The sequence below is a fragment of the Dictyostelium discoideum genome (assembly GCF_000004695.1).
Source record: "Dictyostelium discoideum AX4 chromosome 2 chromosome, whole genome shotgun sequence".
Lineage (NCBI taxonomy): Eukaryota > Evosea > Eumycetozoa > Dictyosteliales > Dictyosteliaceae > Dictyostelium > Dictyostelium discoideum.
In genome coordinates, this window is record NC_007088.5 from 6142792 (window position 1) to 6169805 (window position 27014).

At 20.1% G+C, this 27014-nt stretch overlaps 14 protein-coding genes and 1 non-coding gene across 15 annotated transcripts in view; 6 read left to right on the forward strand and 9 right to left on the reverse strand.

Moving 5' to 3' along the window:
- Positions 1 to 506: 506 nt before the first annotated feature.
- On the forward strand, positions 507 to 1559 carry DDB_G0275987 (beta-ketoacyl synthase family protein; the record flags this gene model as incomplete). Its single annotated transcript, XM_638270.1, has 1 exon — positions 507 to 1559. One exon carries the CDS (start codon positions 507 to 509, stop codon positions 1557 to 1559), a length of 1053 nt encoding a protein of 350 aa, XP_643362.1.
- Positions 1560 to 1831: 272 nt separating this feature from the next.
- Positions 1832 to 3022, reverse strand: mcfH (mitochondrial substrate carrier family protein; the record flags this gene model as incomplete). Its single annotated transcript, XM_638271.1, has 2 exons — positions 1832 to 2603; positions 2694 to 3022. 2 exons carry the CDS (start codon positions 3020 to 3022, stop codon positions 1832 to 1834), a joined length of 1101 nt encoding a protein of 366 aa, XP_643363.1.
- Positions 3023 to 3849: 827 nt separating this feature from the next.
- Positions 3850 to 5555, forward strand: DDB_G0275983 (hypothetical protein; the record flags this gene model as incomplete). The annotated part of the gene is made up of 5 exons (XM_638272.1): positions 3850 to 4107; positions 4211 to 4448; positions 4526 to 5133; positions 5241 to 5296; positions 5393 to 5555. The coding sequence occupies 5 exons, from the start codon at positions 3850 to 3852 to the stop codon at positions 5553 to 5555; spliced, it is 1323 nt and encodes a 440-aa protein (XP_643364.1).
- A 404-nt stretch (positions 5556 to 5959) lies between these two features.
- Positions 5960 to 7708, forward strand: DDB_G0275981 (hypothetical protein; the record flags this gene model as incomplete). The annotated part of the gene is made up of 2 exons (XM_638273.1): positions 5960 to 6210; positions 6325 to 7708. The coding sequence occupies 2 exons, from the start codon at positions 5960 to 5962 to the stop codon at positions 7706 to 7708; spliced, it is 1635 nt and encodes a 544-aa protein (XP_643365.1).
- A 129-nt stretch (positions 7709 to 7837) lies between these two features.
- Positions 7838 to 8673, reverse strand: DDB_G0275993 (hypothetical protein; the record flags this gene model as incomplete). The annotated part of the gene is made up of 2 exons (XM_638274.1): positions 7838 to 8148; positions 8298 to 8673. 2 exons carry the CDS (start codon positions 8671 to 8673, stop codon positions 7838 to 7840), a joined length of 687 nt encoding a protein of 228 aa, XP_643366.1.
- Positions 8674 to 8758: 85 nt separating this feature from the next.
- Positions 8759 to 10446, forward strand: thoc7 (hypothetical protein; the record flags this gene model as incomplete). The annotated part of the gene is made up of 3 exons (XM_638275.1): positions 8759 to 8761; positions 9576 to 9855; positions 10082 to 10446. The coding sequence occupies 3 exons, from the start codon at positions 8759 to 8761 to the stop codon at positions 10444 to 10446; spliced, it is 648 nt and encodes a 215-aa protein (XP_643367.1).
- A 2124-nt stretch (positions 10447 to 12570) lies between these two features.
- DDB_G0275977 (hypothetical protein) lies at positions 12571 to 12886 on the forward strand (the record flags this gene model as incomplete). The annotated part of the gene is made up of 2 exons (XM_638276.1): positions 12571 to 12658; positions 12786 to 12886. The coding sequence occupies 2 exons, from the start codon at positions 12571 to 12573 to the stop codon at positions 12884 to 12886; spliced, it is 189 nt and encodes a 62-aa protein (XP_643368.1).
- Positions 12887 to 13251: 365 nt separating this feature from the next.
- Positions 13252 to 14037, reverse strand: DDB_G0275995 (hypothetical protein; the record flags this gene model as incomplete). Its single annotated transcript, XM_638277.1, has 2 exons — positions 13252 to 13838; positions 13980 to 14037. 2 exons carry the CDS (start codon positions 14035 to 14037, stop codon positions 13252 to 13254), a joined length of 645 nt encoding a protein of 214 aa, XP_643369.1.
- Positions 14038 to 14454: 417 nt separating this feature from the next.
- On the reverse strand, positions 14455 to 15402 carry DDB_G0275997 (hypothetical protein; the record flags this gene model as incomplete). Its single annotated transcript, XM_638278.1, has 1 exon — positions 14455 to 15402. One exon carries the CDS (start codon positions 15400 to 15402, stop codon positions 14455 to 14457), a length of 948 nt encoding a protein of 315 aa, XP_643370.1.
- A 218-nt stretch (positions 15403 to 15620) lies between these two features.
- msh1 (DNA mismatch repair protein) lies at positions 15621 to 18408 on the reverse strand (the record flags this gene model as incomplete). Its single annotated transcript, XM_638279.1, has 2 exons — positions 15621 to 18194; positions 18286 to 18408. 2 exons carry the CDS (start codon positions 18406 to 18408, stop codon positions 15621 to 15623), a joined length of 2697 nt encoding a protein of 898 aa, XP_643371.1.
- Positions 18409 to 19222: 814 nt separating this feature from the next.
- tRNA-Val-AAC-10 lies at positions 19223 to 19296 on the reverse strand. Its single transcript has one exon. It is a non-coding gene; the product is annotated as a tRNA-Val (tRNA).
- A 351-nt stretch (positions 19297 to 19647) lies between these two features.
- Positions 19648 to 21222, reverse strand: DDB_G0276001 (hypothetical protein; the record flags this gene model as incomplete). The annotated part of the gene is made up of 3 exons (XM_638280.1): positions 19648 to 19805; positions 19900 to 19939; positions 21193 to 21222. 3 exons carry the CDS (start codon positions 21220 to 21222, stop codon positions 19648 to 19650), a joined length of 228 nt encoding a protein of 75 aa, XP_643372.1.
- Positions 21223 to 21384: 162 nt separating this feature from the next.
- Positions 21385 to 21987, forward strand: hspG2 (heat shock protein Hsp20 domain-containing protein; the record flags this gene model as incomplete). The annotated part of the gene is made up of 1 exon (XM_638281.1): positions 21385 to 21987. One exon carries the CDS (start codon positions 21385 to 21387, stop codon positions 21985 to 21987), a length of 603 nt encoding a protein of 200 aa, XP_643373.1.
- Positions 21988 to 22274: 287 nt separating this feature from the next.
- On the reverse strand, positions 22275 to 22612 carry DDB_G0275975 (hypothetical protein; the record flags this gene model as incomplete). Its single annotated transcript, XM_638282.1, has 2 exons — positions 22275 to 22492; positions 22600 to 22612. 2 exons carry the CDS (start codon positions 22610 to 22612, stop codon positions 22275 to 22277), a joined length of 231 nt encoding a protein of 76 aa, XP_643374.1.
- A 532-nt stretch (positions 22613 to 23144) lies between these two features.
- Positions 23145 to 27014, reverse strand: part of DDB_G0276005 (hypothetical protein) — a gene marked incomplete at both ends in the record, with an annotated part of 6064 nt that continues 2194 nt past the window's right edge. The window contains 2 exons of the mRNA XM_638283.1: positions 23145 to 23615; positions 23725 to 27014. The exon at positions 23725 to 27014 is cut by the window's right edge and continues 2194 nt beyond it. Coding sequence (XP_643375.1) covers positions 23145 to 23615; positions 23725 to 27014 — 3761 coding nt within the window. The remainder of the gene's footprint in view (positions 23616 to 23724) is intronic.

A 27014-nucleotide genomic window follows, 5' to 3' on the forward strand; every position in this document is an offset into this window, starting at 1 on the left:
GGCTATTCATTAATAAAAAAAAAAAAATAAAAAATTTGTTATGTTTTAAAAATTATTTTTAATTTGTCAGTGTTTTTAAACAGATTTTTTAAAAAATAAAAACAATATCACTGATATCAGTGGTTCATTAAAAAAAAAAAAAAAATTTTTTTTTTTTTTTAATTTTTAATCTAAAAAGATTAAATAGTGGGAATTTATTGTATTTTTTGATTTTTTTATTTAAATTTATTATTTTAAAAATATATTTAATAAATCTTTTTTTTAAAATTTTAAATTATCATTTTTTATTTTTATTTTTTTTTTTTTTTTTTTAATTTTTATACTTGCACATAAAAAAAACAAAATAAAATAAAATTAAATTTAATCTTCATTAATTAATTTATTTAATTAACAAGTAAAGAAATAAAAAAAATAACAAGTAAGAAAAAAAAAAAAATTCAATCATCATATAAAAAAAAAAAAATTCTAACATATCAAAAATAATTATAATAAATTTTAAAAAAATTATGGAAGAAATTTTATTTCCAACCAAATCACCACATATTACATTTATGTTTACTGGTCAAGGATGTTGTTTTCCAAAAATGGGTCTTGGTTTATATAATAGTGAACCAATATTTAAAGAATGGATTGATAGAATTGATGAAATTTTAAAATCAAAATATTATGGTTATTCAATGTTTGAAAAAATTAATTCAATTGATGAAAAAGATCAAGATGGATTAAACAATCAACATTTATCACATTCTGCTTTATTCATGTTTGAAGTTTCTCTATGTAAATTATTAAATTATTATGGTTTACATCCAAATTTAATAATTGGTATAAGTTTGGGTGAAATCGCATCAGCATTTTGTTCTGGTATGATTGATTTAGAGACATCATGTTTTTTAACCTATAAAAGGGCATTCTCAATTGAAAAAACCATTAATGGTGATAGTACATTAATTATAGTTGCAATTTCTGAAAATGAATTTTTAAATAATTATTCATTGAAATATACAAATATTGAAATTGCAAGTAACCTTACATCATCATCATTATTAGTGGGTGGTAAAAAAAATGATTTACTTTCATTTTGTCAAGAATTAAAAGAAAAGAAAATATTTTTCGCTCAAACCTCATTACCAACTTCATTTCATACATCAAGTATGGAACCAATTAAAAATGATATAATTCAATTAACAATTAATAATCAGTCACCTAAAATCACTCATTTATCAAGTGTGAATTGTAAATTCTTTAATGGATATGATAACCAATTCAATTCAACTTATCTTTATTATAATATTCGTAATCAAGTTTCATTAGCTCCAACTGTAAAAGTAATGTGTAATTATTTCGATCAAATGAATTCATTTGATTTTTATCATCATAAAAATATAGTGATTGAAATTTCACCCCATAATGCATTATTTCAACATGTTCAAAGAACAATTGATACAATTCAAAATTTTCAAAGTAAAAAAAATACTTTTTTCTTTGCTCCATTATCTAAAGGTAAAAATGAAGTTATAAATTTAAAAAAAATGATTTTAAAAATTAATAGTTTAAATTAAAAAAATATATATATATATATATATGTATCTATTTGTATTTATTAATAAAAAAAAAAATAAAAATAAAATAAAATAAAATATGTTGTTAAATTATTTAAAATTATTTTTTTTTTTTTTTTTATTTTATTTTATTTTTTTCAATTTAAATTGGGCAATTTCTTATTTTTTTTTTTTTAATTCATTTAAATTAATTTTTAAAGAAAAAAATTTCTTAATATTGTAAAATATATTTTTATAAATTATATAAATTATTTTTATTTATTTTATTTAATTTAATTATCATCAGCAATATGTGATTGTTTAATATATTCAAATGTTGAAATCATAATAGCACAAGCAGGTGAAACTTTAGCAACACGTGGTACTAAACCTTTTGTTAAACCTTTCCAACCTTCTTGAGAAAGTATTTGTTTGAGATGATAAATTGAACTATTATTTTTCTTTATGAAATCTAATTGTTGTTGTGGCGTTAAAGAGGGTGATAGAGTTTGTTGTGCTGACATTTGAATTCTAGTTTTAATGACATCAATTGGTGTTGTTAGTACAGCCGCCAATGTACCACTTGTTGCACCAGCAATGAAGTTAATGAAAAATGGTGATTTTGAATTTCTGCTAAAATTTGGATCAATTTGTGATTTCATTAATTTATTCTTTAAAACTTCATAACCTGCCCAATAGATTGCTGAAAATGGTACATCCCTAACTAAAGTTGGTCCCAATCCTCTCCACAATCCTTTAATTCCAACATTGTTTACTATATCTCTATATAATTTAAATGAATTAAATCTTTGTTCTGATGATAATGGTATTGTTCCAATTGTAGCTGTTGATGATGATGCTGCCATGGCAACTGTATTTTTATATGCATTTTGTAATACTATTCCTTGGGAATTGGTTCTTAATAATTCAAATGGTGATGTTACACTTGCTGAAAAAATTCTTGCCAATGTACCTGCCACCAATGGTACAGTATATATATTATATGCTTCTGTATCATTAAATTGATATAAATATTCTTTTAAATATTCATATGATGTGAAATATCTAAAATAAAATAAAAATAAAAAGGTTAATATAAATAATTTTTTTTTTTTTTTTTTTTTTTTTTTTTTTTTTTTTTTTTATCATACATACATTGTTGCACTTGGTATTGTCATTAATAATGAAGGAGTTACACCTCTCCAAAAGGTTAAAGGACCTTCATTTTTATAGATCTTTTTAAATGCATCAAGTGTACCCTTGAATACATGTTTTTGGTTTATATGAGAACCTGTATTTTGAGTTTGAAGTCTAGTTTTAACAACGTCAAGTGGTGTGACAATTAATGATGACATAATACCGCCGAAAATTGATGCAACCATTAATTTCTTAACATTCTTATGAATATTTGAATCATTATTATTACTATTACTATTATTAATGTTATTATTATTATTATTATTATTAACACTATTGCTAAGCATTATGATATTTTTTTTATTTTATTTTATTTTTAATTTTTTTTAATATGGGAGAAGAAATATTATTATTTTTTATTTTTTTTTTTTTTTTTAATATATATATATATAAAAATATATTAATATAATATGATTTTAACTATTTTAATTAAATTTATTTATTTTCACTCTCCAACTTCAACAGCACAAATAAAAAAATTAATTTAACCTATTTTTTGATTTCCTCTAATTAGGAATACTCTATTAAATTGGATATATTAAAAAAATATACTCCAATTAATAATAAATAAAATGAAAAAAAATGCTAATTGTGTTAAAAAAACAAAAAAAAAAAAAAAAAATAATAAAAAAAAAAAAAAAACTCGACACGACGATTTTTTTTTTTTTTTTTTTTTTTTTTTTTAATTAATTTATTTTTATTTTTAAATATTTTCCTTTCAATCCCATCGTAATCAAAACGTTTTTATTTTTATTTTTATTTTTTATTTTTTTTTTTGACGTGATTGCTAATTCTAGAATTTAGTTTTATTTTTGGTAATATTTTGGGATAATTTAAATATTTAAATATTTTATTTTGTTATTTTGCTGTATTAATATTTTTATTTTTATTTTTTTTTTTTTTTTTTTTTTTTTTTTTTTTATTGCATTACCATGTTTCCACGAATTCACCAAAAATAAATAAATAAAAAATAATTATTTTTTTATTTTTTTTATTTTCAATTTTTTTTTTTTTTGGGCGCTTTTTTTTTTTTTTTTTTTTTTTTTCACAATTTTCCACAACTTTTATTTATTTATTTTTCATATTTGATTAATTTTCTTTTTATTACAATTAAATGCAAAGATTATTAGATACAATCAATAAAAAATTTTCACTTCAAACTGATATAGATCCAGCAAAACCAAAAAATAAAAAAAATGAAAACGAAGAAAAGAATAAAGTTCCAGGTAGAGATTCTCAATATAGGAAATTAAAAACGTTCATTGACAAAACTGCAAAGTCTGGTAAAGGAGATTCATTATATATTTGTGGACCACCTGGAACTGGTAAAAGTTTAACATTAACAACATTATCTAAAAATTTATCAACAAAGGTAATTATTTTTAAATTTTTTTTTTTTTTTTTTTTTTTTTTTTTTTTTTTTTTTTTTTTTTTTTTTTTTTTTCATACTAACTAATTTCCTTTATTATTTACAGAAATATAAACCAATTTACATAAATTGTATGCAGTTTAATCAACCAATAAAAATTTATATAGAAATTTATAGAAAATTAGAGAATTTAGTAAGCACAAAAAAAGGTGTAAATGAATCATTAGATTTAATAGAATCAAAATATTTTTACGATTTTGATAATAAAGAAGAAGAAGGGATGGAAAAACATTCAGATAAAAATGAAAATGAAAAAAAAACAATGTGGGTAAAATATAGAGAGTGTATTAATCTCTTTTTTTTTTTTTTATTATTGCTAACACAATTTTTATTTTTTTTTTAAAAAGAATTTTAATTTTAGATGAAATTGATATTTTAATTGAAAAGTTTAGTAATATATTATATAGGATATTTGAATGGCCAACTAAAGATAGTTCAAAATTAATATTATTTGGAATTGCAAATGATTTAGGATTAGTACAGAAATCATTACCAAGATTCGCTAAAATTGGTATGGAGATTGAAGTTTTACATTTTAAACCATATACAGAGGAAGAAATTTTAAAGATTTTTCATCACCGTATAGATTTAGTTTTTAAAGAGTATAAATTAAAGGAAGAGGATCAAAAGGAACAATTATTCGAGCCAGAGACATTGGAAATGATATCAAAACAACTTTCAGTCAATGGTTGTGACATTAGGAAAGCATTTGATGTCATTAGACGTTTAGTCACTTTAAAATTTGAAAAATATATTGAAAATGCAGATTCAAACGATTCATTGGATGAAGATCCTGATGAGGTCATTGAATTTAAATCACCTGGTGAATATTTCTTTTCAATGGATTTAGTACAAGATGTATTGGCTGAATTTTTCGAATGTAAAATAGTTTCAAATATGAAAAGTTTACCACTTCAAGCTCAAATCATTTTATTTTCTTCATTCCTTCCAGTTTTAAATTATGAAACTGTATGTATTTTTTTTTTTTTTTTTTTTTTATTTTTTAAAATAAAAAAAAAATAAAAATAAAAAAAAATAAAAAAAAAAATGAAATTTACTAATTTTAAAATTTTTAGTTATATAAATCATATAAAAGTCAATGTTCAATTATTAATTTCCCATTAATGGAAAAGTAAATATATTTAATAATAAAAAATAATAATAATAATAATATTTTATTCCTAATTAATTTTTTTTTATTTCTTTTTATTACTTAAAAAAAAAACAGAGCAGATTTTGGTTTATCAATTGATTCAATTATTTCAAATGGTTTAATGAAAATAGAAAGTGGTAAAAAAATTGCATTATTATTTTCAAAAGAGCAATTAATTTCTGCATTTAAATCCTCAATAATATTCGATCCCCTACTAGAAGAATTAAATAATTTATAACCAAAAAAATAATAATAATAGAAAATTAATAAATAATTCAAATTTTTGTTTAAAATCATCTTTTTTTTTTTTTTTTTTTTTTTTTTTTTTGGAAAAAAATTATTTTAAGGTTTGATAATTATTCAAAAATAGAAATATTGATTAAAATAAAAAAAAAAAAAAAATCTAAGCCATTATTATTTATTTCTAATTTTTTATTTTTCAATGAAAACAGCAAATTTCTTTTTCCTGACTTTTTTTGATATTTTTCTTATTTATTTCAAAAAATAAAAAAAATAAAAAAAAATAAGAAAAAATCTTTTTTTAGAGTCAGTTGAAAAAAAGATTTTTTTTTTTTGTTTTTTTATGTTTTTTTTTTTTTTTAGTTTAATATTCTAAAACAACAACAAATAAAATAGAAAGAAATGAGATTAAAGGTTGCATGGAAAGATTTCAAATTTGTTATTCCAACTGGAAAGTCAAATAAAATTTCAGATTTATTTAAAGAAATTGCCAACAAATTTGCAGCTTACTCAACAGAAGAATTCATTGTTTCAGAATTAAAAACTTCTGATGGTTTTGTTATTTCACCACATTATTTAGTCGAAGATGCTTTATTAGAAAATGATATTTTATTAGTTGTAGATTTTGAATCTTGGAAAAATGAACAATTTAAGTAAGTATTTTTATTTTTATTTTTTATTTTTTATTTTTTATTTTTTTTTAAATTTATTAATTCTTTTTTTTTTTTTTTAATTTTTTTTTTTAATTTTTTTTTTTTTATATATAGATTATGTACAAAAAGTTTTGTATTATTTGCATTAGAAAATTTCCAAGATGATAATAAATTAAGAGTTAATATTGGTTTAAATACATTAAATAAATTATTTGTATCAATTGGATTATATAATAAATTATATAGATTAGAATTATTTGATTCAGCAGATCTTAAAGCATTCCATAAGGAAGGTGAACATCCAGTTACTCATTGGGAAGATGGTAAAGGTAATGATGCAAAAGTAATCTTTGTTGTTCAAGGTGGTATTGTTACTAAAGTTAAAACTGAAATTTCAACCGTTTCTTCACCAAAACCATTAATTCAAACCATTGATATCAAATTAAATGGTACAAAGATTGAAGCTGGTGAAATTAAAACCATTCAAGAAGCTTATGAACCATACGATAGTGATAGCAGTGTAGTTGTACCAGAGGAAGTTAGAGAAGGTAAATCTTATCAAGATTATGACCAATACGATTATTACACAACCGATGGTGGTAATGGAAGTGATGCATCTCATCATGCAGTCGTTATAGGTCCATCCGATATTCGTTTCGAACAAGTTGATATCACTCGTTCAGAAATGAGTAATTATGCCACTAGTAATGGTGGTTTCATGAATAGTTTCTTCACTGATTTCCAAATTACAAATAACAATGCCGATAGAGTCACCCTTTCAAAGATTACTGCAGAGTATCAAGACAAACAAGGTAAATGGGTACCATTTACCAATGCTCTCTTTGGTACTAAAAGAAGTAACCAAATCAATGATTACTCTTGGAGAACTGATAACATTTTAATTCCATTAGAATCAAGAGATACCATTAAACTTTCAACCAATACTCGTGTAGAAATTAAAGGTGTCAATAGTGAACGTCTTCAACGTAGTCATCATTCATTACCAAATGAATTACATATTAAAATTTACATTCATGATGACAAACAAAATGTAACCACCATTCCAGTATTTTACAAGAATAAAACTGAGGATCCAGTAACAATGACATTGAAAACTCGTCAAGCTCGTGTTGAAAAACCAATCATTTTCTTCCAAACTGTTGATAACTTGGAAACCAATGTTCGTGGTTGGGTTCAAATTGTTACCGATAAAAGTGATGGTAAAAATATCTTCAATTTCACATCTATTTGTTCCAATAGCTCTCATTATATCTCTCAAGCTGCTTTACACTCTTTTGTCTATGATGCAAAGAAAGAAAATCAAAAGAAATACAAAATCAAAAACTATTGTGCTAGTAACTCTGATTTCCAATTAGAAGTCTTTGCAAATGTAAACTTTGAAACCTCAAAAGTTGATTCCCTTTGTTTCGAATTATCCGATAAAAAAGGTATCTCTAAATCTGTTAAATATTTCCCAATTAAAAAACTAACTGAATAATTTAATTAAATTAAATTATTTTATTTATAAATAAAAATTTTAAATCATTTGTATTAATTATAAAAAAAAAAAAAAAATAAAAAAATAATTATATATTTTAATTTTATTATTTTATTTTATTTTTTTATTTTAAAATGTTGATGATTTTGGTAATCTATGCATAAATGTAATTTTTGGTACATCTGGTATATTTTCACCATCTATGTGTGGTAATTCATGTTGACTAAGAATTTCAAAACCATGTTTTAAATAAAATTGTACATTTGCATCATTTGAACATTCAATATAACATCTTTTATGTTCTTTATCAAACTTTTTAAATAAACGATTTAATAATTTTGATGCTAATCCTTTCTTTCTATGTTCAATATGTGTTGATAATGTTAATAAATAATAAGTTTCAACTGCTTTATATTGTTCATAATAAATTCCAAAAAAATCTATATTATATTTAAAATTTAATTAATTTTTTTTTTTTTTTTTTTTTTTTTTTTTTTTTTTTTTAATAAATTATTATTATTATTTTAAAAAAAAAGTTGTTTAGATAATTTTTATTTTTATTTTTTTTTATTTTATTTTATTTTTTTACCTTCAATTTTTTGAATTCTATCATTTGTTAATTTATAACCTTTATTTAATAATTTTTCACTTTGATTTTTTTGAAATTTTGACCATTTTACTGAATCCCATTCAACATTTGGTGGTAATAACATTGCAACACATTTAAATGATGAATCGAATGAAACACATTCATTAAAGTCAATTAATTGTTCCATAAATCCTTCTTCCATTTCATATATAAAATGATCTTTATCTTCTTTTGAAAGTTCAAAAAATTGATAATTAAAGTATGGATCTTCTTTAAATGAATCTGTATTTATTTTTGAAACTTTCTCCATATCCTCTCTTTTTATTATATATAATTCATCTTGATCTATATTATCTACACTATTTGCAAAACTCATTTTCTATTTTATTATTCTATTATTTTAAAAAAATATTTATTTAAATTAAAAAAAAAAAAAAAAAAAAAAAAAAAAAAAAAAAAAAATGGTTATTCTCAAAATATTCGCCAAACGGAAAAAGTTGACGGCAATGTCTCTAAAACAAAAACAAAAAAAAATTAATTTAAAAAAAAAAAAAAAATTAATTTTAAAAAAAAAAAAAAATCATACCCGATTGTGAAAATAAAAATAGAAAAAACAATTGAAAAAAAAAAAACAAAAAGAAATCTCTTTAATTTATTACCAAACTTCTTATTTTTTTTTTTTTTTTATTATTTTTTACTAATTAATTTGATATCAATATATCCTAATATTTCCATATTTTGGTCATTTATATTTAGAATTTGAAGTGAAGAAAAAGTATAATATTCTTTTATATTTGAAGCCATATATATTTTTAAATCAATTAATTGAACTAACTTTTTTTAATAATGATAATTGAGATTTTCTTTCAATTGAAAGATATTTAAGACTTTTTGGTAAAACTATATTTTTTCTACTTTTTTCTAGTTTTTTATTTAACTCTTTTTTTAAAAAATGAAATATTTCTCTTTTTTTTTTTTTTTTTTTTTTTTTTTTTCACCTTCACACGTTTTTTTTCTATTTACACCAAATCAAATAAAATAGTTTTTTCATTTTTTTTTTTCATTTTATTAATAAATATAAAAATAGAGTACTTAAAAAATAAACGAAATAATAAAATATATAAAAAAAATGAATATGACAATTCTCTTTTTTTAATTTTTTTTTTTTTTTTTTTTTTTTTTAATTTTCTATTTTTTTTTTTTTTTCATTTTCATTTTCATTTTCAATAAAACAAAAAAAAAAAAAAAAAAAGAATTAAACTTTTATTATTAAAAAAGAAATTAATTAAAAAATTATTGGAAGATGAAGAAGATTCATTCTTTAAAAATAAAATCGTTTTTAAAAATTTTGTAATTAAAAAAGTTTTTAAAAAGTATTTACAATTTATAAATGTAACCACAGGAAATAATGAAAATAGTTCAGTTGATCTTCAATCATTATGTACTCAATTAATAAATGAGTTTGGTCATTTAGAATTATCAGTTCAAAAAGCTCAAACAATCTCTGAAACTTGTACAGATGAAACTTTATATTATCAACAACTAAGTAAACAAAGAGGTATGTTAAATATTATTATTATTATTATTATTATTATTATTATTATTATTATTATTATTATTATTATTATTATTATTATTATTATTATTATTATTATTATTATTATTATTATTATTATTATTATTATTATTATTATTATTATTATTATTCAATTCACTTCAATTCAGTTTGTTTTGTTGAAATTATATATATTAATTATTAAAAAAAAAAAAAAAAAAAAATAAAGAAATTGAAATAGAAAATGAAAAAAAAGAAATTGCAATTTTAAAAGAAACATTGGATTATGAAAAAAAACAGAGACAATATAAAGAACAATACTTGGCATTATATAAAGCCATTAATGAAAAACCCTCAACCGAACAAACTGAAAAAGAAATTGAAAAAGCTCAAAAAGAGTTAAATGAAATAACCGATCAAACAAATAAAACTACCTCAAAATTAGAATTAAGAACCAAACAATTTCAATTACTTTTACATACTTTAAATGAATTGGAAAAGAATTTAGATGAGTCAATTCCTTTCATTGAAAATAGTAATAATAATAATAATAATAGTAATAGTGATCAATCAAATACACCTATGGAAAGTTAAATTTTAAAAAACTAAAATAAAATAATAATAATAAGTTATTTGTAAATATAATTAAAACTAAAAACAACACTATTAAAAAAGATATTTTATTATTTATCTATTGGTTTGTTAAAATTAAAATTTTTATTTTTCATCAATAATAGTGGGATCAACATAACAAAATGTTTTAATTTGTTTATCATTTACATTTAGATCTTTAAGTGAGTTAAAAATATAACCTTCCTTAACATTTCCAGCCATATATACTTTTAAATAAACTAGTTGTTTGAGATTGGTTGAAAAATCAATTAAAGATGAAAATCGTTTAGATTTACCAATTTTTAAACTTTTAAAAAATCAATTTCTTTATTGAATTTATTTCCAATATAAAGAAATTCAATATTTTTTGGTATTCTAGGAAGTTTATTATTTAATTCTCTTGTGAAGCCCAAATTTTTTATTGTTTTTGGTATTTTTGTATTTGAACCACATTCTTCAATTGATAAAAATTTAATTGAAGATTTAACTTTTTTTAATAACGATAATTGAGATTTTCATTCAATTGAAAGAAATTCAAGAATATTGGGTAAAATTAGATTTTCTCCGATTTTAGTATGATGACCTAATCTTAAAATAATTAAATTATTTGGTAATGCATCATTATCAATACATTCTTTGAATCTACTACCAAATTTTATTGAGTTGATTGTGTGGTAAATCACCTTTTGATATTATTAGGTTCTGATTAATTAATATTTCTTTAACTGAATATGGAATTATTCCGAATGGGATAAAAGCTCCCATTACTTTATCATTTATTTTAGTTTCATCATTTGAAATTACCAAAACTGTTAAATAATTTCATAATGGATATTCTCTTAATGAATTAAAATTATGTTTAGTTTTATTATGTGCAATATTAAATTTCCTTAAATGATAAAATATATATTTATTCCTTAAATTAACATTTTTCAAAACTTTAAAAAACAATTCATCATTTTCTAATTTAATTTCACTAAATCTATAAATAAATATTTAAAAATATACACTAATTTTTATCAATATGGTTTATTTAAAATTTTTAATCCAAAAAAAAGAATAAAAAAAAAAAAATAATTATCAAATTTATTTTTAACTTAATTTGATTTTTTATAAAAAAAAAATAAAAAAAAAAAAAATTCCATAATTGGAAAACAGGATAAAAATAAAAAAAAATTATATTTTTTTTTCTAATTATGGAAATTTATTTTTTCTTTTTAAATTACTTTTTTTATTTTTTTATCAACATATCTTTGAAAATATGTCATTCTTTTTTTTATGTCATTTTGTTTATTTTTTGAGTTTTCTATTTATATACTAATCCATATCAAAAATAAATAAAATAAAATTATTGATAAAAAAAAAATTATTAATATAATTAAAAACAAGTTTTTTTTTATTTTTATTTTTTTTTTATTTTTTTTTTTTTTATTTTTTTATTTTTTTTTTTTTATTTTTTTATTTCACAAACATCTCAAAATCAAATATGACAATATAAATAATAATAGATATAAATCATTTACACAATAGTGGAAGTTTAATTGCAACTTTAAGAGGGTATAAATATGTTTTACTTGGGCGCACTGACAGTTTCCAATGATTATGTCATTTGAATTTTGAATTTTATATTCCAATCAATATGATTCAATAGCATCGTCATTGACTGGTCGGTTAATAATACAATCACTTCAATATCTTTCTAATCAAATACAACCACTATATATTATTATTATTATTATTATTATTATTATTATTATTATTATTATTATTATTATTATTATTATTATTATTATTATTATTATTATTATTATTTTTATTATTATTATTATTTAGATACAGTGATTCATTTGGCGAAAGTAAAGCAAGGAATTTTGATAAATCAAATCATGTGATTTCTTTATCATCAAGCATAATTAATTGTAGTCAAAGTTCAATCAATGCAGGTAATATTAATGTTTAACAAATAGATTTCGAGATGATTACAGCTCAACCACAATAACAACTACATCAATAACAGTGGTGATTTACGTTTCAAATCAATATTTAAAATGGTACCATTGAATTGACCAGACAGACACCTCATCTAATAGTTGTTGTATTTGTGTAATGCAAAGTTCCAAACTTTTATTTGGTGAAACCAGATCCTATTCAAGTAAATGGTTACTTCAATACGATCAGGTTTCCCCAAATCGTAGTTAGGAACTTTATATTACACAAATACAACAACAACCACTACTAATACTCGACAACAAACAAAGAGTTTATCAAGTTTAAATTCAGTTGATGGAAATAGTATTTGTAGTGGTATTAGTTGAAAATAGTAGATAAAGTACTTCATAGTAATAGTTTAGGTGTTAGAGATAGTATTGGTAGTAGTAGTAGTTCAAGTGGATCAACAATTTTAAATAAAATCACCAGTTAAATTTTATGTAAATTGCCAAAAATCAAATTCAATGACATTGTATATGATAATAATAAACTTAAATATTAATATAAATAATATTAATACATAAGTAAAAATTAAATAAAACTAGAATACTTCCCAAATTAAATAAAAAAAAAAAAAAAAAAAAAAAAAAAAAAAAAAAACAATATTGAAAAGTTATTTAATTTTTAATTTTCTATTTTATTTATCTATTGTTTTATCAAAATTTTATTTTTCATTAACAATACTGGGATCAACATAACAAAATATTTTAATATCTTGATCATTTATGTTTAGAATTTTAAGAGAATTAAAAATATAACCTTCTTTTACATTTTCAGTCATATATACTCTTAAATAAACTAGTTTTTTGAAAATCGTTTTGATCTACCAATTTTTAAAACTTTTAAATGTGATAAATTTAAAAAATCAATTTCTTTATTGAATTTATTTCCAATATAAAGAAATTCAATATTTTTTGGTATTGTAGGAAGTTTATTATGAAACTCTCTAATGAAAGCCAAATTTTTAATTGTTTTTGGAATTCTAGTATTTGAATTACATTCTTCAATACACAAAAATTGTATTGAAGACGTAACTTGGTCTAATAATGGTAGTTGAAATTTTCTTTGAATTGTAAGAAATTTAAGATTTTTTGGTATAATTAAATTATTACTGATTTTGGTATTATGACCTAGTCCTATTTTAATTAATTTTTTTGGTAACATATCATTATCAATATATTCTTTGAATCTTTGATCGAATTTTATTGATTTGATAGAATCTGGTAAATCACCTTTTGAAATTATTAGATTTTGATTAATTATTAATGATACTACAGAATTTGGAATTATTTTATTTGGAATAAAAGCACCCATTGCTTCATCATTTATTTTAGTTTCATCATTTGAAATTTTTAAAAATGTTAAATAATTTCTTAAAGGATATTCTAATAAAGAATCAAAACTATGTTTAGGATTATTATTTGCAATTTTAAATTTCCTTAAATAATAAAATATATATTTATTCCTTAAATAAACATTTCTCCATACTTAAAAAAATAATTAATCATTTTCTAGTTTAATTTTACTAAATGTTTCTGTATCGACTATGAATCTTTTTAAATATTCATTAATTGATTTATCCATTGTTTTTATTTGGTAATTCAATTAAGAAATATTAAAAAAAAAAAAAAAAATTTTATTTTGAATAAGTTTTTTTTTACTGAATTTTTTTTATTAAAATAAAATAAAGAAAGAAAAATAAAGAAATAAAAAAAATTACAAATTTGGTAATAAAATCACCTTTTTTTTTTTTTTTGATCTATAAATCTTTTTTTATTTTTTTATTTTTACTATTTTTTATTAGATTTTATTCAAATAAAATAAATTATAAATTCTTTGGTTAAAAGATGTAATTTCGAATGACCCCTCATTTTTTTCTATTTAAAAATTTTTAAAAAAAAAGAAAATTAATATAATTGTTTGAAATTATAAAAAAAAAAAAAAAGATTTTTAAATGACAGTTTGTGTATTTTTTATTGTTTATATTTATATTTACTTTTTTTAAATATAATTTTTAAGGTCCACAAAACCTTCAAAAATTTCTATTAATTGATCATTAAAACATAAAATTTGAAGTGATGTAAAATTATAATGATATTCCAATAAATAAAATTCAGAGTATACTTTTAAATAAATTAGTTGTTTTAGTGAAAGAGCAATGTCAGATAAGGATTTAAATTTTTTCGATCTACCAATTTTTAAAATTTTTAAATGTTTTAAATCTAAAAAATCAATTTCTTTACTGAATTTATTTCCAATATGAAGGTATTCGATATTTGGTGGTATTATTGGAAGTTTATTATGAAATTTTGAAGTTAAACCTAAACTTTTAATTGTAGTTGGAATTTTTGTATCTGCATCACATTCATTAATACCTAAATATTCAATTGATGATGTAACTTGATCTAATAATGATAATTGTGATTTTCTTTCAATGGATAATGATTTTATACATTTTGGTAAAATAAAATCTTCATCAATTTTAGTATGATATCCCAACTTTAATTTAATTACATTTTTTGGTATCATATCATTTGAAATTAATTCTCTGAATCTTTTACCAAAAGCTAAGGTATGAATTGAATCTGGTAAATCTCCTTTTGATATTAATATATTTTGATTTATTATTAATAATCCAACAGAATTTGGAATTATTTTATTTGGAATTGTTGATCCAAAATCTATATCATTTTGTAATGTTTCGTCATTTGTAATTTTCAATCCAGTTAAATAATTTCTTAATGGATATTCTCTTAAACTCTCAAAATTATGTTTTATATTAAAATTTGCAATTTTAAAATTCCTTAAATGATAAAATATACATTTATTTCTTATAAAAACATTTCTCCAAACTTTAAAAAATAATTCTTCCTTTTCTAATTTAATTTTACTATTTATTTCATAATCAATTTCTAATATTAATGAAAAATTTTTACATAAAACATCCATTTTTTTTTTATTATAATAAAATATTTATAAAAAAAAAAGAATAAAATTAAAAATAAAAGGAAAAAAAAAAACAAAAAAAGTAAATTATTAATAAATTAAGTAAAAAAAAAAAGTAAAAACTTAATTTATTAAAATGACGTTAAAAAAAAAAAAAAAGATCAAACATGGTAAAAAAAATAATCTATAGATCTTTTTTTTTTTTTTTTGATTTAAAATTTTTAATTTTTTTTAATTTTATTTTTATTAAAATTTAATTTATTATTAGATTCTAATTCAAATAAAATTGATTTTGATCTTTCTAAGACCGAATTTGGTATACCCGCCATTTTTGCACAAAAAATACCATAAGATTTATTTGACATTCCAGGTACGATTTTATGAGTGAACAAGATTTCATCTTCATCCTCTTGAATTGCTAAACAATAACATTTTATATGAGGTGTTTCATCTAAATTTTTAGTTAGTTCATGATAATGAGTTGCAAAGAGAGTTCTACATCTGTTAACTTGATTAAGATATTCCACTACAGATTGAGCAATTGAAATACCATCCAAAGTACTTGTACCACGACCTACTTCATCCATAATTACGAAAGATCTATTAGTAGCCTTCTTTAGAATTGAAGCTGTTTCAACCATCTCAACCATAAATGTTGATTTATCATTTGAAAGATCATCTGAAGAACCCACTCTACTAAATATAGCATCAACAATACCGATTTTAGCATAAGAAGCAGGTACGAATGAACCCATTTGAGCCATTAAAATGATTAAAGCATTTTGACGTAAAAATGTACTCTTTCCACCCATATTAGGACCTGTAATTAACCAAAGATTTGCATCATCAATACCTTTATTCAATTGTAAATCATTACCAATAAATTCAGTTGTTGAATTTTCAACTGTTGGATGTCTACCATCTTTAATATCTAAAATTAATCGATCATTATCATTATTATCATTATCAACAACAATATTATTATTATTGTTATTATTATTATTAACTAAAATTGGTTTAATATATCTTCTTTGTTTTGAAATTTTAGCTAAACTTGTTGAAATATCTAAATTTGCAATTACTGAACTAACTTGTTTAATTTCATTACTATATTTACAAACTAAATCAACCAATACATAATAAAGTTGAATTTCATATTCTAAAACCTTTGAAGCCGCTCTATTAATTTCATCTTCTAATATGATTAAATCACTTGATTTAAATCTCATTACAGAGAGTAGAGTTTGAATATGAATGAAATTCAAAGGTATTTTATCACGATCAGATGATGAGATTTCAATGTAATAACCAATGATTGAATTTTTATTTACTTTAAGTTTTGGTATCTTTAATTTGTTTCTATAGGTTTCTCTAAATTCATTGATTAAAGCATCACTATTTCTTGAGATTAATTTATATCTATCCAATTCTTTCGAATAACCTTCCTTAATGAAACCACCATCATTTACACTAATCGAAGGTGGTGAATCAATCAATGCAGCCGAAAGGTGGTTCAATAATGGTGTTAAATGGGTTTGTTGAATTTTCAATAATAATTGATTAATCGATTCAGTTTGCTCATTGATTTTCATAGTTAAAAGTTTTGATTGTAATGATTCTTTTAAATGGAAAATCGATTGTAATGTACTGCCAATGGTATGTAAATCTCTTGGTCCTGATTTATTAATTTTTAAACGTTGAATACATCTTTCAATATCTGAACCAGCATTTAAAAAACTTCTAACTTCATTTGTCAACTCCATATTATTATAAAAGAATTCCAATTGATTCAATCTTGAATTGATTTCTTTCAATTCTAAACTTGGTGATTGAATTCTTGAGAATAATAATCTACCACCTTGTGGTGTTATAGTTTTATCAATACTTTCTAATAAACTACCTTTCTTATCACCTTGATATGTTTTTGTAATTTCTAATGATTGCATTGTTGAATAATCAATAAACATTGAATTATGTGAATCAATTCTTTTTGGTAAATTTAATGAAAATAATGGATTACTACTATTATCATTATTATTGCCAATACCAATATTTGTTTTAATTATATAACTTAAAATTGAACCTGCACTATTTAATTCATCATTTGAAAATTCATTTTCAAAATATTCATTATTAATTTCATTATTATTATTATTATTAAATGCTTCATTAAAAATTTTAAAAGTTTTCTTTTTATAATTAAAACTTTTTAAATCATTTTCCATTGAAACATTATATGGTTTTAATATTTTTGAAATTTGTTGATTATAATTTAATGATGCTGGTATTAATATTTCTTTTGGTTGAATTCTATTTAATTCTGATGATAGATTTTCTAATGTTGATGAAGATATAAAGAAATCACCTGTACTAATATCTAACCATGATATTGAAAATTGTGAACTTGCTGAAAATTTTGTATTACTAATATTATTACTAATATTATTATTATTATTACTATTACTATTACTATTATTATTATTACTACTATCATCAGCAACCATTAAATAATCATTAAGTTCAAATCCATTAGGTAAGATTGAACATAGATAATTACTATTGGATGTTAAATATCTATCTTCATATAAAGTACCAGGTGTAATGATTCTAACGATTTGTCTATTTATAATTCTTCTACCTTCTTTTGCTTCATTAGAATCCTCAACTTGATCACAAATTGCTACTGATTTACCAAGTTTAACTAATTTAGCAATATGAATCTCTGCTGAATGTGATGGTACTCCACACATTGGTATCTCTCTATTTCTATTTTTACCTTGTTTTCTTGATGTTAACTTTTTTGGATTTTAATTGATATATAAATATATGTATTAATAATTAATTTATAAAATCATGTAAATTGATTATTGATAATTATATACATACTGTTATACCTAATAAATTTGAAGCAATTTTTGCATCTTCATCAAACATTTCATAAAAATCGCCTAATCTAAAGAAAAGTATTTCATTTGGGTATTTCTTTTTAAATCCACTATATTGTTCCATTACTTTTGTTGTTCCTTTAGCACTACTTAATCTTTTTCCTATTTTATCTTCTTCTTCTTCTTCCTCATCATCTTCATCCTCTTCTTCTATTGTATTATGATTATCATCTTTATATTTTAGTTGTTTTGATGATTTGCTTAAATTTTTCCCAATTTTATCTTCTTTTTCTTCTTTTTCTTTTAATGTATTATTAACAATATTTTTACTTTTGATATTTTTAGTTGATGATCTACTTAATCTTTTTCCTATGTTATCTTCCTCTTCTTCTTCTTCTTCTTCTCCCTCTCCTTCTTCTTCCTCCTCTTCCTCTTCTTTAAATTTATTATTTTTTTGATCAACTGTTGATTTATCTTTATTTACATCAAAAACTTCTATTGGCTCATTTTTTTTTTTATTTATAACTTTATATTTTGTGGTGGTTGAAAATGAATTTATATGTTGTGGTGGTTGTTGTCGTGAATATGATGTTAGATAAGTTGTTGATTGATTTATTAAAAAAATATTTCTATTTTTTGTGCAACTTTTACTAAATTTAACTATGCTATTCATCGAAGTGCGAGGGGGGTCAAGGCAATGAATTTTTTTTTATTTTTTTTTTATTTTTTATATTTCTTTAATTTTAATTTTTTTTTTAAAAAAATCAAAAAAAAAAAAAAAAAAATATTAAAGAAATATAAAAAATAATAAAAAATTGCCAATTAATTTTAAATCTGGAAAATAATGTTATAAACTAAATTATTGTCAGTTTTTTTAGAATATATTGTGGGATTCGAACCAGCGATGTTATAAATCAAGCACAAAAAAATGTTAGTTGTATTCAGAGCGGGAATCGAACCCACGACCTAATCCGTGTTAAGGATTCGTGATAACCGACTACACCATCCGAACTAATCGATATTTATGAAAAATAAATAGCTCCTACCCATTTTTAAATAAAATAAATAAAATGAAAAATAAAATTTCATTCTTCAAAAAAGAATAAGAATTAATAGAATATTATATTTTATTTATAAAAAATCAACCTAAATTAAATTGATTTTAATAATATAAAGTAAAAATAACTTCTATTCTATCAAATATAAATTAAACAAAAGTTCCAAATAAATAAAAAAAATAAAAAATTGTATTAAGATAAATATTTTTTTTAATTTTTTTATTTTATTTTAGTTTAGTTTATGGTCGGCCCTTTATAATAAATAAGTTTTTTATTTTGTAATTTTTTAATTCTTTTGCCTATTTTTAATAGTTTACAAAGTTTGGTCTTGTAAAGAAAGTTGTTGAAGTTAAATTAGAAACTGAATTACATGAGAAATTAATTGAATTTAAATTAGAATCATTTGAAACTAATGATTTTGATATGACATTTAATGATTTATTTGATAAAGAAATAATTGATTCTATAGAAATTAAAAAAAAAAATAATAATAATATTAATAATTAGAAATTTGTTTTTTAAAATTTTTTTTTATTTTTTTTATTTGGGATACTTACTGAATACCCTTTTTTTTTTAGTTTTTAATTTAATATTATACTAATATTTGAATAACCCATTGATTTTATAATTGATTGAATTAAAAAAAAAAAAAAAATTCTATTTATACTTTTTTTTTTAAATTTTATTTTTTTTTTTAATTTCCAACACTAAAATTACCCCTGGTTAACCACTACTTAATTCTTATGAATAAAAGATATTTTTTGTAAAGTTTATATGTTGACATATAATATTAAAATAAATTTAAACCAAGGTGTATGATATCAACAATTAAAAGATAATGATTTTATTATCTGGTAAAATAAAATAAAAAAAATTTTTTTTTACTTTTTTTTTTTTTTTTTATAATTTGTATGATTCGAACATTATTGTTTATCACCTCAACAATTAAATTTATCACATTATATCCTCAATTATTAAATTTTTTGAGAGTATGAAATGTTAAATTTGATTTTTTATGGGTTAAAAATGAAAATTTGTGTCTTTGGAGATCTCCAATAATTAATATTGAGATTTTATTAAAAAAAACAATAATTATTATTTTTTCATTCACATTTTAAATATAATAAATCACCCAATTCCAAAACAATTTCAATGAGGTTTTAATATGATATTTAATATTATTTTTTTTATTCTTTTTAAATGTTAATAATATTAAATTTTTTATTTTTTAAAAAAAAAAACTTAATATTATTAACATTGAAAGAATAAAAAAAATAATATAAAATAATATAAACCCTTTTCTAAAATATATTTTGCATTTTAAAATGGAACAACTTTTTATTTAATTAAATGATTGAACTTTCATATATTAAAATTTCAATTTATAATTTCAATTTTACCTTGGTATTCTATCGAGTTACTTACTTTTTCTTTTATTAAATCAATTGAATTTGCATAAAGAATATTATTTATAAAACTTTTTTTTTAAAAAAAATAAAAAAAAGAAAAAAAGAAAAAATATTATACTATGGTAATTTGTTTTTATTTTATTTATTTTAATATTTTATCAAAAGATAAAAACATAAATCTAATATATGCTAATAACATGTACTATTTGATTATTTAAAAGGTAGTGTTTATGTCGACAACATAATTTATAATATCACACATTGTTTATTATAAAAAATAAATTAAATTTAAAAAATTAAAAAATTAAAAAAAAAATAAATAAAAAATAAAAAAAAAAAAAAAAAAAAAAAAAAAAAAGGGTTGTGTTTTGTTTTTTAAAAATTCCATCTAGATTTCTTTTTTTTTTCACACAAATTTTAAAAAAAATTAAAAGAATTTACAATGAAATCATCAATACTACTTCCATACATTTAAATAAATTTATTATATAATCTAAAACAATTAGTATAAATAGTTTTTTTTTTTTTAAAAAAATTTCAATTCATTAATCAAAACACAAAAAATAAATATAAATACAAAAGCAACAACAATAATAGTATTAAAAATAATATAATATAATATAATTAATTAAAATGGCAACAATCTTTGATATTTTGAAAACATTAAATAATAATAATAATAATATAAATAATAATAAGATTGAAAGTTGTAAACGACAATACACAGTTAATAAAAGAATTGATATAATACCATCAATGGATGTAACCATGACAAATGATAAATTAATCATTGAAACAGAACTACCAGGTGTTTCAAAGAATGATATCGATATTAATATTAAAGATTCAATTCTCATCATTCAAGGTGAAAAGAAAAATAACATAATCAAACTACAACAACAACAACAACAACAAAGTGAAAAATCATCTCAATCTACAAACAATAAAGATGATGATGAACCATCAATTGAAGAATATGAAGATGATACTAAATTAAAGTCAAATTTAAATAAAAATACTGAAAATAAGGATGAAAATAAAACAACAAGTTCAATAACCAATAAAAAGTTTATATCAGAAAGATCATTTGGCAATTTTAAGAGATATTTAAATCTTTCAGAAATATTATACCAATTAGATTTAAATTCAATCAATACTCAATTTGAAAATGGTTTATTAACAATTACAATTAATAAGAAATCTGATAATTTTCAAATAAAATTAAAATCAATATAAATTACCTTTTCTCATTACTATTTAAAAATTTGTAAATAATAAAAATCATTCTATTTTAAAAATATCTTTTTTTTATTTTATTATTATTATTATTATTATTATTATTATTATTATTATTATAATTATTTAATAATGAAGATGAGAAATATTATTTTTGATTTCGAAATAAAAATAAATAAAAAAAGAAAATTTAGGGTGGTATGGATAAAATAAAAAAAAGTTTTTATTTAATTAAATTTATTTGAATTTTTATTGTATTTTTTAATTTAAATTTTAAAAAAGAAAATTTAAAATTTTCTACATGGTGGACGTTGATGACATGGTGGTGGTGGTGGATGACAAACTGGATTTGGATGGCAACCTCCTTTTCCCCATGTTGTTCTTGGTGGTGGTCCTCCACAGTGACTTATTTGATTATCAGAGAAATCAGTGCCATTTGATCCTGAATTTGAAATTGAAGAATCATTTGACATGTTTAAACTATTACCAAACTTTGTAATTGAATCTAGTTGAAGAAAAAAAAAATATAAAAATATAAAAAAAATAAAAAATTGTTTAATAAATATTATTATAATAATAACTAAGTAAAAAAAATAAAATTTTTTGTTATACCAATAATTGTCATTTTTTGTTTCTTTAATTTTTTTTAAAAAACTATTTATTTTTTTTACATTTTATATTTCAATAAATTTATGTATTGCATTTTACTTTTTTGTTTTTTTGAAAAATAATTAAAAAAAAAATAAAAAAATTAATTTAACTATGGAAAACCCATTCCCAACTTATTTTGAAAAAAATAAATGTATTAAATTTATTTGAATTAAAACACCAATTTTTAATTAAGAATTATATTATAAAACTCAATTTCTATAAGAGTTGTTATCTTTTTTTTTTTTTTTTTTTTTTTTTTTTATTTAATCTAAACTGAACCACATTCTTAACAATATTTAAATTTTGGTTCTATTCAATTTAGTTTTAGTGTAATTAAAAAAATTTTAAAAAAACATATTTGAATACTTGGATATATTTTAAAAGAGTTTGCCAATCAATTTATTTACAATTTTTTTTTTTTTTTAAAGATGCCAAACCCATAACCGAGTTACAGGTATGGAAATTGGACAACTTTATTCGCGAACTTTATTATGATTTTTTTTTTTTTATTGTTTAAAATTATTATTATTATTATTATTATTATTATTATTATTATTATTATTATTATTATTATTATTATTATTATTATTATTATTATTATTATTATTATTATTATTATTATTATTATTATAACTATTGGCATTATTACTACCAAAACTGCCAATATTATTATTATTATTATTATTATTATTATTATTATTATTATTATTATTATTATTATTATTATTATTATTATTATTATTATTATTATTATTATTATTATTATTATTATTATTATTATTATTATTATTATTATTATTATTATTATTATTTGCTACAGTGGCTGAAGTTTGAGGAAAACCTTGGAGTCTTGCATAAGTTATTTCACAAAACTTTGGATGGTTACCCAATTTTTTATTATTGTAAAGTGAACATAATTGAATGATGTCTTGATAATTTACGAAATTAACGAAAGTGTATCCATAATGTGCCTTTGTCTTTTAAAAAAAAAAAAAAAATTAATGAAATAAAAGAGAAAATAAAATAAAAAAGGTTAGATGAAAATAATAATAATAAAAATAATAATAATAATTTTCAATACTTTACAATTGGATCAGTTGGCATATATAAATAATCATAAGCTAAATTATGTTTTTTAAACATTGTATCTAAATTTAAATGAGTGAATTTGTATGGAATATTTTTAATCATAACAGTAGTTTTTTGATTTACTCCACTACGAATATCATCCAAATTGATAATATGACTATCATCTGTTCCTTCAAAACTACCGCTACTACCAGATTTTGAAACATGTGGAGATGTTGGTTGTGATGAATGTTGTTGTTGTTGCTGTTGTTGTTGGTCATGTGAATATCTTGGACTTTGAGTTGGTGATGATTTTGAATTATTGTAAAGTTGTGAAACATTTAATGGTGGTATTCCAAAGTTTTTATTCTTATAATTCGACTTTTGATTTTGTTGTTGTTGTTGTTGTGGTTGCTGTTGTTGTTGTTGTTGTGGTTGTTGTTGTGGCTGTTGAGATGATCTTGATCCGCTTTGTGAAGAATTTGATGATTGATTATATTTGATATTTTGTTGCTGTTGATGTTGATTCTGTTGTTGATTCTGTTGATGTTGTTGATGTTGTTGTTGTTGTTGTTGCTGATGTAATGATCTAGATGATAGTGGTTGATTTTCAAAATCATCATTATCATTAATTTTAATAGTATAATTTAAATCAAAATCACAACAAACTAAATCTGAAAATTGATCGGATACATTGAAAACTGTAGTATTGTTTTGAGATTTCTTACTATGATCCAATACTGAAAGTCTAACTAATAATTTTTTACCAAAAAATACTTGTTTTTTTAAAGCATTAACAGCGGCAATTGCATCTCTTATATCATAGAATTCAATGAATTTAAGTTTATTTTTTAAATCCTCTCTAATTTCTCTAATTTGGCCAAATTGATTTAATGCTGATGTTAACATATGAGTATTTGAATTTGTTGAAAATACTGCATCGAAATTAAATAAAACCAAGGTACCATGATCAATTGGATCTTTATTTAAACAATAATAAATTGATAATCTATCATTAATTATATCATTGTTGTTTTTATTAGTTGATGAATTATTGCTACAACTACTACTATTACAATTAGCAGAGAGTGCAAATACTGAATTTCTAATATCAAAATAAGAGATTACAACATGCATTGTACCAGATCTTGTAATATTTTGATAAACTGATTTAATTTCACCATGTTCTTTAAATTTACAAATTAAATTTCTCAAATCAATATTAGCATTAGTCTTTATAAGAAGATTTCTACTTGCTTTTCCACCATGAGGACGAATTAAAAATGAAACTTTTCTATCCTGTGGATTAAATTGATTTGTATCTAATTTTTGTTCAATTTCATTTGATTCTTCATAATCAGCAATTTCTTCTTCTTCTGATTCTTCTGATTCTTCTTCTTCTGATTCATCATCATCTTCTTCTTCTGATTCTTCTTTTTCTTCACGTTCTTCTATTTGATTTTCATCTTCTTCCATTTTTTCTCCCTCTCTCCTCTTTAGAAGAAGTTCATTAGGATTAAAGGTTGTAACAATTGATTCATCTGCACCAAATCGATCGAAATGTTGTTTAGAGATTTCATTTTGAATTCTAATAAAATCATCTTTAATATTTATAACTTCTGTTGTTTCGTAATCATTTATTACACTATCAAGTTGTGCATCTAAATCATCTAAATCTAAATCATCAATATTGAATGGTTCTGTTTCTTGTTTTTTATCCTCTATCTTTTTAACGACTATTTCTTTTTCAGTTTCTTCATATGTAATAGTATTTTGTTGTTCACAAACTTTTTCTTTTTCTTTTTCTTTTTCTTCTTCTTGATCTTTTTCTTGATCTTGATCCTGTTCACCATTATCATAACAATCATCATAGATTTCATCTAAGAAATTAATATCTCTATCATTATAATTTTTATTAACGATTGATTCAATAATACTTGAAATTAAATCTTGATGTTGTGCTTGTAAATTTATAGTTTCAACCGAAGAATCTTCTTCAATTTGATTGAATAAATCTGGTGAAGTTTGAGAATATTCATTTCTAAGAATCATTAGATTTTCAATTCTATTACATACTAATTCCTCTTCCATTTTATACTTTTGAAGTAATAAATTAACCACTCTTAAATGATCAACATTAAATGGTCTAAGCTCTGATTTACAAATAAGTTGTGTTAATTCATCATATTCTTCTATAATTGAATCTGAATCTGATGATGCTTCACCTTCAATATTTGTTTCAATTGCATTAATATCTTGGATATTATCATAATTAATATTATTACTATTATCATTATCATTATCATTGTCATTATCATTATCATTATTATTAATATTATAACCATCATTATTGCTGTTGTTATTGCCACTATTACCATTACCATTACCATTATTATTATTATTATTATTATTATTATTATTATTATTATTATTATTATTATTATTATTATTATTATTATTATTATTATTATTATTATTATTATTATTATTATTATTATTATTATTATCATTAGTGTTGTTATATTTAACAATAAAAACATTGCTATTACCAAGACTATTATTATAGCCATTATTGCTATTATTATCATTAATATTATTATGATTATTATTATTAATAATATTACTATTGAAATTATTATTAGTATTATTATTATTATTGATATTGTAATTATTATTACCATTATTATAACTATTATTATTATTGTTATTAATAATATTATTATTATTATTATTATTATTATTATTATTATTATTATTATCATTATTATTATTATTATTATTATTATTATTATTATTATAACTGTTGTTGAATCTCATAATACTAGCATCATTATTAACACAATTACTTAAATAATCAAAACTACTAAATTGATTGCTAAAGCTATTATTAACATGACTATTGCTATAATTATTGTTGAAATTACCACTGTGGCTATTATTACTATTACTATTACTATTATTATTATAACTACCACTGTTGCTATAACTATTATTGTTATTATTATTATTATTATTATTGTTGTTGTTATTATAACCATTACTATTATAACTACTAGATTGATTATTATTATTATTATTACTATTGTTGTTGCCATTGTTATTGTTAGAGTAGCTACTACTACTATTATTATTATTATTATTATTATAACTACTGGATTGATTATTATTATTATTATTATTATTATTATTATTATTATTATTATTATTATTATTATTATTATTATTATTATTATTATTATTATTATTATTATTATTATTATTATTATTATTATTATTATTATTATTATTATTATTATTATAACTATTGG